Source organism: Hypomesus transpacificus, chromosome 9, assembly GCF_021917145.1.
Source record: "Hypomesus transpacificus isolate Combined female chromosome 9, fHypTra1, whole genome shotgun sequence".
In the NCBI taxonomy this organism is placed as follows: Eukaryota; Metazoa; Chordata; class Actinopteri; order Osmeriformes; family Osmeridae; genus Hypomesus; species Hypomesus transpacificus.
The window spans coordinates 8,745,724-8,757,477 of NC_061068.1; the positions used below are offsets into that span (position 1 = coordinate 8,745,724).

Here is an 11,754-nt window from a genome sequence, read left to right on the forward strand (position 1 = left end):
CCGTACACCCTCACACTCACCAATCCCCCCACACACTGCCCTCCCCCAAGCATCTTGTCCTTGGGGCCCTGAAGACACTCCGAAACAGGAGGAGGGAAGGAGACAGAGAAGCTGGAAGAAGCGAGAAAAACAGAGGAGGAGTCTGTAGGGAATCAGTTTACCCCTCTTTGATAGAGACGTCCCCCAAACCCGAGTTTTCATCCCAAACATTTCATCTCTCCGCTGTGAGTGAGGCGAGGATTCCCTGGAGCACCTGGTGGTACACAGAATCAACAATAGCCTCACAGGCCGGCGTGCTCACACACCTCCATTAGAAAACACTCTTCAGATCTGGGAGAACAAGACAGCAAAACACTCCAGCATTATTAAATACCGTTATGAATCGCTGCCCGCTTTCAACAAAGCCAAAAACAAAGTGTGCCGTCTCTTGCTGCTGACATGACATCTGGATAGGTAAAGAGAAAAACAAGCTTTAAAGCTGCAGCTCCTCTTAGTCTTTTCGAAAAAAGACAGGCGAGTTTCGTTTTTCTGAGTGTATCGTTCCTCCTCTGCCATGTCTAGAAGCTAACAGCATGTCTCTATACATGAGCTGCCTATTCCAGTACAGGCACTGGCTCTCATTCATGTTGCTTTAACAGTCATTGCAAACATACAGAGTCTAAGTTCTTTCTGTTTCTGGCTGCATACATTAGCCCTGCTTCAGGATAGAGAAGGAGTAGGCTACAGGGGCAGCGAGGCTCTGTATCTCCCCAGAGAGAGCAGCGTGTTGCTGGGCACACTGCCGTCGAGGCCTTGGGGCCCAGGGGAAAACTTCCACAGAAGCATGGAGCAAAGAAGGAGAGGAGGAGAGGTGTGCAAAACTATTAATAGACGCGGGATGGGGGGAGTGATGGAAAGAAGGGAGGAGGATACATCTGCAAACAACCAGATAGATCATGAAGACACATTCCACTGTGTTGGGCCATCCACGCAGATTGAGCTGACACCAGTGACCAGGTGTACAGGTTTTCAAGCAGTAGGACAGTTAACACAGTAGAAACTTGCTTTACTGATTTATAGTAAGGGAGTTCAGGAGTAGGTTACCTGGTTGTAGACCGAGGGAGGTAGAGCGAGTCCAGAAAGAGAAAAAGAATAGACAGTTGACAGAGACGCTTCATCGATACTGCTCTCTCTCCAGTCCTAATATCTTTTTTTCTTTCTTTCTCATCCTGTCCACAGTCTAGGTTCCTCATCAATAAATAAGATGAGTTATTCTCAATGTATTTCCTTTTTCTCTCGTTCCCCCCAAGGCCCGGTGCTGTCAGATTGATTCAGACCTGGGAACGGCTGTGTCTCTCTTTCACTGACTTTCATCTTCTCATCATTTCTCAAGGTCTCAAATGAAGACCCTTCATCAGTTAAATCTGCTGTCTTTTGACGAGTGTTGCACATGCCTTTAGAGAGATTACTCTGTTCTTCTTGGAGTGTGTGTGTGTGTGTGTGTGTGTGTGTGTGTGTGTGTGTGTGTGTGTGTGTGTGTGTGCGTGTGTTCGCGCGTACAGCATCCGTGTACTCCATGCATGCTTCCGTTCCTGTCCGTAGACATGCTCTCATGCATGGACATGTGTGTGACTGGAACCTGCAGCGTGTACAGGCATGAGAGCGCGTGCGTGCGTGTGTCTGTGTACGCGCGCGTGTTTATGTTCCTCCGCGCAGTCCAAGTCCTGATGCTGCACGGCTGACTGCGCTACCACACGCAGTCACCAGCTGTCCATGTGGTGACACAGTGACACGGCGAGACGCCTGCTGTCATTGGAGGCAGGCTGATAGAACACAGCCGGGGGATAAACAACACAAACAAATGGAACTCAGATGGAACACTGAAGCGTAACAAAGGATAAACTATTATCCTGTGTGTGGTGACACATTGTCGGATTAATGCGTGTGTGCTCTCCCCCCGCCGGAGACACCACTGGTGTCATCAACTTCAAAGTTGGTGTCAGAACTCAAGTCCTCTGCTTTTGACCGTATGGACCGGTCATTGTGTGAATGGAGGAACCCAAGCTGGTACAGTAGTAGCATCCTGGATCAGGACCTGACGTTCCCTCATGTCCTGAGACCTTAGATGAAGTGAGGGAGGCACTGGGATCTGTGATGGAGAGGGATGGTGTGAGGAGAGGGTCTGCGATCTCTGAAAGGACAACAGGATGGATCATTCCCCATCAGAAGGACAGACCCTGTCGTTTCACAGATGAGTGGAGCGAGGGATCTAGCCTTCTACCAGACAAACAGAGGATCAGTTTGTCATTCCCATGACAATTCAGGCCACCAGGTAACTCAGAGGCCAAGCACTGATGCAAGAGTGTGAAATAGATTTATAATCCTTTCCTCAAGAATTCTAGACCTTGATTTCATTTATTCAGCTCTTTTCCACCCTTTCCCTCCCTCCATCCTTCCAAGCCTGTGTATAGGCTATGCATTATAAATGCTTTGGCTCGGTTGAGAGAAATGGTTTGCATGTGGCAAGCATTAATATCATTGTGCACAGATGTATCCACGCATGCATCGATGTACATGTGCAGGTGTGTGTGTGTAGGTCTGCGTGTGTGTGTATCTGTCTAAGTGTTTGCATGAGTGTCCATGTGCGTATGTGCAAAAACGTCTTTATTGGATGAAGTGTGTATCCACCTTCTCCACCATCTTAATCACATTAGGCCTGTGATTTATGGCCAGATTACCGGCTGTAAAATGTATTATTTCCTTGTGGAGACAGTAGAGCGAAAGAGATCCATCACTGTGGATCGCACTGGCTTTGTGGATCACTACATCATATCTGAACAGCAAGGTTAGCAGAGAGCGTCTTCAGCCATACACAATCATTGACTCTACATATTGCATTTTACTATCTGAACACACAGAGTTTGTTACAGTAAGGATGCAAACAAAGAAGAAAGCTGGGTACGGCTTGTTCTGTTTGACCTTATTACTGCCTCCCTTCCTTGGCAAAATAGCAATTGCCACGGGTTGCCAGGTTTGCCGGCATTTATCAGACAGTATTAGACCTCCGCTAGTCTTCTATTAAACTTAATGAACATTTAAATCCTCTAATGGATTGAGCGGAATTGAGAGCCACGATTTATCAGGCAGGCACTGCCCGCCGCTGTTGATAAAGACACTCACGAATTGACTGAGAGACACTTTTAAGAGACTTGCCATGTTTTCCCTCTCCACTCTCTCTGCATGAGTCTCTTTTGCTGTCTTTAAATGTATAAATATAAATACATATATATTCATATTTAGCTACTAATGTACTTTTTTCCCCAAAAATGCTTTCCCCCCATTTCTTTCTACTTTTAAGTGTTTCTTGCATTCAGGCGATGTGAGGTATTTTCCTCTCAGTGTTTTGTTATGAAACATAAGACAAGTCAGTCTCTCCACAGCCTGATCTCAGTCATTCATCAGTCCCCATGAAGGGAACATCACAGTGATCCCACCAGGAGGGATGCGTTAACACAACCACTACAGCAGCCCATTATGGAGCTGTCACAAACCGCCGCAAACCATCTCTCCGCCTCACTCTCCAACAGACAGAGTGAAACATCTCACAGCCCACAAGCTAGGTGGGCCAATAAATAAATTAACAACTGTACAGCACTATCAAGCAGCATTGGCTAGTATACCCAGGGCACAGGGCAGCTGAACTCAGCCCAACCTGGCCGCAGCCTCTGGTAATGGGGGAGATATCTCAGGAGAGTCCCAGGCTTCTTAGGCCCATCTGAATCAGGGGTAAACCACAGGTCTGGAAGATTTGAACACCTGCTTGTATTGATCTATTAGTTCTGGCATATTCTGACTGACAGTCCTTACAAGGCTGATCTGATCAGACCCATGCAGAGGAGGGAGAGGTACTCCAGCCAGCACACAGTAAGGTCACTTTATATGATACTATGCCAGACAATAATGCAGTAGCAAACAATTTACCCTCCTACATTTCTCATTAATTCTTTAATCTCTCATTTTACTTTTGATGTGTTTTATCTCCATGTTTTCACCTAAATATACCTTGAAGTACATTTTCTTTAATGACGGACAACACAAAAGCTACAAGTTCAGACATGTTCACGACAATCAGGAAAGTGGCAATGTCATTAGTCCACATGCTGTGACTAACACAAACATTGATGTTCCCAAGTACAAAATCTAGAAAGTCTTTGATTATTGTAAGGTAAAAACACCATTGTCTGGAAGTAGCATTAATGTTGCTTGCATATGGGTTTAGCTGATTTATCTCTGTGATATGAATGACCTCTTATTGTTCATAGATTAATCAAAAAATGCAGCACAACTTTGTTGAGTAACTGCAAATCTCCACACTCTTGTTATCTCATTATGGTAATTCTAGTTTAAACATATCCAGACTCTGCAGTTTACCAACAACTTCTCAGCGACTTTTTCCACTCCTGGGTGGTTCACTATGATAAGGTATTATTCCTGTGGTGTATCTTTGGCACACTTTACCATGGGCTCCTATTATGCTCAGCCCAAGGCAGTGTGTATCGAGGGTTTCAATCCCACATTCCCCTCTATGTCTTTAGATAAAAAGCAATTGCTAAATGTATTGAGACTAAAACACACAAACACACATCCACAAACACAGACTCTTGGGAAATGCAGTAATCCTATACTAATGAGTTACTAATGAGTGAGCCTCCTCATTAGGTATGCCTTTCCTTCTCTACATGGTGTAGGTTGTGTCTCAGAGCACCGGGGCATGCAAGGAGAGTTCCCCGGCTCCAGGAGACAGAGCGGCACTCAGGGGTGGAATCAGGGACACCAGCAAACATGGGCCGTCAGAGAAAAGAGGACAGATCACATCCCGACTTCAACAAACTATGCATCAGTGCCAGTGGAAGATTTGTAAATGAAAGGGACTTCAGTCTGGATTTTTGAAACCTGATACAAAGTAAACTTTTTGTACTTATTTTCTGTGTTAAACCAGAGTTGTCTAAAATGTAGTAGATTGAATGTACTGCATACAAATGGAACATTAACAAGCTAATTAGCAACAGTAGATTATTAAAACCCTGTTTTAAGTCAATGTTTTCTTGTGGCAAATTTAGATAATTGAGATAATATTAGCTAATAGCAATAAAGCTATTCTCAGCTGTTCTCATTTGTCAGCTGATCTGCTAAGACAGAACAAAGTGGTTTGATTATACTTGCCTCACAATTATTTTTCTTTTTTTTGCTTTCTGCAGATGAATGTAGATTTGTAGATTTTTTTAATATAAAACGATTATCTCACTATTTACAATTCCTCAGAGTTTGTCTTCATGTGATTTTGTTGTGGTTAAGATGTTACTTCTTGTAACGTTAGTACAACTTGGTGAAAGGTGGTTTCATTCCAAAACACTAGTACCATGACATCAGTCTTCTACAGTTTTATATATGAACCATTTATTGTACACTGTCTGTGAGAGGAGGTAAAAAAGACAGAGGGAGAACGCAATAGAGAAAGACAGAGAGAGAAGCAGGGATATTCTACAATCATGTTGTGGTATTACTGTGTCTCCAGGGTGGAAGGGGATTTGTGCCTGGATTTCCAACATTGTTTCTGCTGTTAGAGAAGCATTCAAGTTGGATGTGTGCGCATAACATACTCTGACAGACGTCCAAAATGTGATGTGTCAGCACAGAGAAACACACAGCACAAGCACTGACTGCTCAGCATTTCCTTAGGTTTTTATGTACATTTTAAGACATTTGTGGAGGATCTTCTTTACATTTTTACTTTGTTTATGACATAAAATGTTCAGTATGACACTGAAAAACTTAAATTAAAAACGTTTTGAACTGAGCCCTTAAAAGATAATTAAGTAGATCATAACATTTTTCCCATAGTTAAATTGCAAATGATCCTTTTAACTACAGCAATTGGAACTGAGTTTGACCCAACAAATCAAACCAAACCGGCATTCACTGTTGCTTTTGGCCAAAGTGTTGGTGGTTGGAAGTGTTAGTTTGTGTTTGTGCCTGTGTGGATGTGTGTGTTAAGTAAGTATCACATTTGAGTTTCTCTTCGAGTCAGAGGGTTGAGTGAGGGGCGCCTGACTTCCCAGAGAGCCTACATTTTCTCCATATATTACATTTTCTTTTTTCGTCTAACTTTCCTTTCAAAGGTTATCTTCATTTCCATATACTTGTAATATTTGTAATTGCCCCCTAGCTAAACTAAAGCAAGAAGTGAAATTAATTTTGAGGAACAATTTTCTTTAGAAGCCACTTTGACATCCAACCAAAAGGGTTTTTAAAGATGAATTTTATAACAAAATTTAAGAGGACAAAACTGCTTTTTATTAATTTTGTATCATACAGTTTTTGTCATGCACAATTATTTTTAAATGGTACATGAAATAACTGAAAACATTCTTTTTTCATGGCAAGTATGAAATGTTTCACTGATGTAAGCTGTTAAAGGAATCCATTATCACTAATGGAAGCGTCTAAATGAATCCATTATACATTTTATATATTGTAATTGAAAATGTGTAATTTACATTACTGCCACATGACAAGTCACATATCATAAAAAGGTAATTCAACTGAGCTGCTAAATAAGCATAACTGTTTTTTTTTTTTTTTTATGATTTAAGGATTCCATCTTGAATGTAGATCAGAGCCCATTACAAACTTAAGTGACTACATTACTGTAATCTCTACGTTGAGCAGATGTTCATGTGTGCTTACAAATAACACACTTGTGTCTATGTCACGACATTAATATTTGACTCTGCGTGTGTCTGTGCTTGCTTATGTGTGTAACCTCGCGTGTGAAGGAGCCTAGCCATCGTACTTGTTAGTATGTGTGTGTCAGACCACCATCCTGCTTGTGAGCATGTGTGTATCAGACCACCATCCTGCTTGTGAACAAGTGTGTGTCAGATCACCATCCTGCTTGTGAGCATGTGTGTATCAGACCATCCGTTACAGGAGGGGGACCGCGGGTTGCGAGTTCAGCAGTAATGGCGATGTTTCAGACTAGATCATACACAGCAACATGAACTGTAGGAGCATGACATCTTATAATTTAACTTCTGAAAAGAGGCAATGAGAGAGGCAACACACACACTAAAGAATTCAATCGAAATGGCAAGTGGAATTAAGTGCGACATTTTGCCCCTCCCCTCCTGTCAGTACCTTTAGGGAGCCAGTACCTCCGGTCTCCCCCCCCCCCACAGCCCCTCCTGTCTCCCCCTCGTTGAGGTCTCTCTCTCTGGTGTTCAACTGATGCTGCCAGTGGGGCCAGAACTCTGGCAGCCGCACCAACGATGACTCCACTATGAGTCTCAAGAGACAGGACCCACGACAAGGACTTGGACCCTGTCACTCACACTCACTCACACACACACCCTCACACAGCTCTCTAGAGGACAACAGGGCACAATGAGGATGAGTGACATTAGTTTACCATATGACAACAAGGCTGTTCTGTCACAGGGATGGCAGGATGGAGGACAAGAGAATGAGACGGAGAGACGTAAACAGAACCTTGTGTTTCTGAAGTGACCTCACTATGTTCAGGTTACACGATGATTCTGGTGTAATGCTTTTTTGAGTTTCCTCACACAAACGCATACACTTCTCAATGAGACAAGGGGCTGAAAGCGATTACCAACCAACTTGGATTGTTATTGGAGGATTGAGTGTGGTGTCTGTGTGGTGGTGTTCGGTCAGGCAGTAACCTCAGATCCTGTGCTGTCCTTGTTTGACTCGAGCTCTCCCAGGACACACCATTCAGCCTCTCTCCAAGCATTCAATGCCTAATTTTTAATGGTTATGGTGATCATTATTGTCAATTCATTGTTATAACCCGTGTGGTGAAGACTGGTGGGAGCTTTAAACTGTGGTAGAGGACAGATGCTCTGTCACACACGCAAACACGCGCACACACGCACACACACAGACAAACACACAGACAGACTGGCATGTATGCATGTACACACACACAAATGAAAGCACACACTCAGACACACACAAAAAATCTGAAAAAATTGTGACAGCATATGCAAGCAAACATAATCAACCAGTGTGGACATGAAACGCAGACTGAGATAACAGCTTTTTGTATCGGGGAGCAACTTTCAGTAGGCTTGTATCAAAATTAGTCTTTACATATGTTAATTCCTGCTGATGGCAAAATACACAAATAATTCATGCCTCTTTCATGCAAAGGAATTGTTATTCATTCACTCCGTTTTTTGACTGACAAACACACACACAAACTTATACACACACACTCAAACACACACAAACATGCACACAATGTTACCTTACCTTCATTGTTGTTGTTGTTGTTAGTTCCCGCGGTGGCCAGTGCTTGTAGTGATGTAGTCCATAGAAGCAGTAGAGCTGCAAGCCAATGGTCAGAAGCCATGGTGCTGACTAACACACACACACACACTACCGATCCCTCTCTTCCTCTCTCCTCTCACTCCCTCACTCTCACTCTCCCGCTCTGCCTCTTGCTTCCTCTCTGCGTCCCAGTGTCTGAGCCGGCACAGAAAGCATGTGTGTGTGGAGGCGAGTGTGTGAGGGCTGCGAGCTCATTGGGCTAGAGTTAGAGACAGCCTCTGTGGCTCCCAGTCTGTCTGCTCTCTCTCTCTCTCTCTCTCTCTCTCTCTCTCTCTCTTACGCACACACACGTAGACATACATGCACACTCACCAAGCAGCCAGGGGGAGGAACAACCCAGTCTATCACACTCCTCGCAGCCAATTAGAATGCACAATTTGGCAAGTCCTCTAACCAAATATTCTCATCATAACACACCTGCTCATTCTCTCAATCTGTCTGACCAACACATTCTCTCTGAGTTCTAGCCCTGATAGACCCCCCCCCCCCCTCTCTCTCTCTCTAGCTCTCTCTCTCTCTCTCTCTCTCTCTCTGTGTCTCTCTCTCTGTGTCTCTCTTTCTCTCTCTTTCTCTCTCTCATAATTCCCTCTCTCTCATCATTCCCTCTCTCTCTCATCCCTTATTTCTCTTTTAGTCTCCCAAAATATTTTCTCTACCATAATCTGTCTCTGTATATACAGTATGTGGGTATGCAAATCCGGGGTATTTATGAGTCAACAGAGTAAACAATAAACACAAACTATAACAGTAAATGGGTTTATATTTCATGTACACATTGTTCAATACAATGTTCTCCATGGAGGTTATCTATTCCAGTTTGTATCCTGGGGTGCTAATTGGTCTCTGAGACTTGGGGACAGCAATCAGCTATTGATTCCTGACAGTGTTGTACTGTACATCACAAACAATATATTTGCGTGAGTGTTTGAGAGAGTGTGTGTGTGTGTCTCATTCAAGGGCAACGATCAAGTATTGATTCCCCTCAAGAGAAGAAAACTTGGCCGAGCCGTCACACTGCGACTCATCTGACCAGACGGGTGTCTGATACCAGAGAACACGTCCGTTCGCCTGCAGACATAGAATCAGAATCAGAATCAGAATGAGCTGAACTGCAGCTCAGGCATCCCAACATGCACGGCACGGGAGAAGGAATGCTAGGGTAATACTAGGGGCTTCTTGCAGAAACTTCAGGGTGCAGAGTCTCATCATGTTCTGCTCTACTGAGTTGTGTATGCATTGGTCAGTCCTCACCTCACTCATCCCAACATCTGTCTGATGCTCTGATGACATCATGTGTGTATTGTGGTGCTGTTTGTTATTATTGTTTGTATTGTTTATACTGCTGCACAACCAATTGCCTCTTCGGGGACAATTACCGTTTTGCTTCACTTCATACACACAAAGTAAGGGACACCCGTTAGAGTATATGAAAACTCCAACAGTGTACCGTGTACATGCAGCTGGCCTGAGGAAGAGAGGGAGGATGAGAGGGAGGAAGAGAGGGAGGGTGGAAAGAGAGAGGGATAGAAACAGGGAGGGATGGAGAGAGAGATGGAGAAAGGGATGGAGGGAGAGAGAGAGAGAGAGAGAGAGAGAGAGAGAGAGAGAGAGAGAGAGAGAGACGGATGGAGAGAGATATGGAGAGAGAGAAAGAGAAAGAGAGAGAGAGAGAGAGAGAGAGAGAGAGAGAGAGAGAGAGAGAGGGATGGATGGATGGAAGGAGGGAGAGATGGAGAGAAAGATGGAGAGAGAGAGAGAGAGAGAGAGAGAGAGAGAGAGAGGGGGGGGGGGGGGATTGAGAGAGGGAGGGATGGAGAGAGAGATGGAGAGAGGGGAGAAGGAGAAGAGTTCGAATGCCAAATGCAAAGAGCGGTGCGCCTGCCAAACCCTTCCCCCCGTGCAGGGAACACAGGGGGGGTCTGTGTGAGTATAATGGTCCCCCCTCATCATGTGCAGGGTGCCTAGTGCCTACGTGCAGCATCAGATTGCTAACACACACATATGAACATCTTGAAGGAGAAATGGCCATTAGTCAAATGTGGTTCATCAGTCTTTGGGATTGTGTGGGTGTGCTGTCCTGTGAGGCTACTCATAAGGTAGCCACACATACCCTCCTGTGTGTATGGGGGTTTTGTTGTTGTGTGTGTGTGTCATTTAAATGTTGCAGCAGAGCACTCTCCTCTCTGCCCTGCTGCCCTGGTTTTGTACTCTGCAAACCGAACGGGCAAAAACATTGCTGATCATTAGCAGTGATTTCAGTTTTTTGTGTTCCGCACAAGGCTCAGCCCGGTGAGAGAGACCCACAATCTGCCACTGCCACACAACCCATTATTCTCTCGGTGTCTTTCAGTTCCACAGTTTTCAACAGTATATGAGTTGGACGATTCCTCGCTTTGATAAACAAGCAGCGTGTCTTACGATAAGAGCAATAATGGTGCTGTTGTCATCCTGCACTAGCAAGTTGATGAGCGAAAGTGGGGGAGCCAAGATAGCTGCAATGGAAGAACTATAAATAGCATGACTGGGATTCAGACTGAGGAAACATCTGATGGCGTGAGAGGTATCAGTTAGAATCAGAGTGTGCGTGTTTCTGCGTATGGCTGTGCATGGGAATGCGCGTGTACGTGTGTGTGTGTTCATGTGCACGTGCCGCAGCTCATTAAATCTTACTTTCCCAGCTCCAGCCTTTATGTTGGTGTGGTGTTGTTGACAGGACATGGATAAAGTACACCCCGATATTCACCCCTGTGAAGTCTAATAAGGAAGAGTAGTGAGGAGAAGCAGAGGATGGATGGTGTGTTTGTGTGTGTGTGTGTGTGTGTATGCACAAGACAAACCCCCATGACAGGCATATAAATACGTGCACATGGACTCACCTGGGGGGGTCTGTAGGCAGCAGTTGGCATGGTAACCTTGAATGTGTGTGTGTGTGTGTGCGTGTGTGTGTGTGTGTGCGTGCGTGTGTGTGCGTGTAGGGGGCAGATGGAAGGGGTCAGTGTGTAGTCCTGTGTCGCTGGGCTTGCTGGTGTGTGTTGCTAAATATAACCCAGCAGAGACAGAGTTGTTATAGTCTTGTGACAGCTAAGGGGGCTGCACCAGTAATGCAACATCAAATGACATACCACCTTGTTAATGTAGAACAAACACTGTACAGATTGTAGAGTACTGAACTTGCTGAGGCTCATAGTGAGAGAGAGGGTTAGTGAGTTGAGAAGATTTCTATCACTAGGGTCAACAATGTGCCACCTCACTGGAACAAGACTGTTGTCCTCTCGTCCTCCCCTCTCGTCCCCTCTCCTCTTCTCTCCTCTCTTCTACTCTCCTTTACAGCTCCCTCTCCTTCCCTCCCCTCTCGTCCCCTCT

General features: G+C 44.7%; 1 protein-coding gene across 1 annotated transcript in view; it reads right to left on the reverse strand.

Moving 5' to 3' along the window:
* The window catches only part of epha8 (eph receptor A8), a 36,247-nt gene extending 27,768 nt beyond the window's left edge, over positions 1–8,479 (reverse strand). The window contains exon 1 of the mRNA XM_047026442.1: positions 8,314–8,479. Within this exon, the coding sequence (XP_046882398.1) occupies positions 8,314–8,413 (100 nt within the window). The 5' untranslated portion in view covers positions 8,414–8,479. The remainder of the gene's footprint in view (positions 1–8,313) is intronic.
* Positions 8,480–11,754: the final 3,275 nt, after the last annotated feature.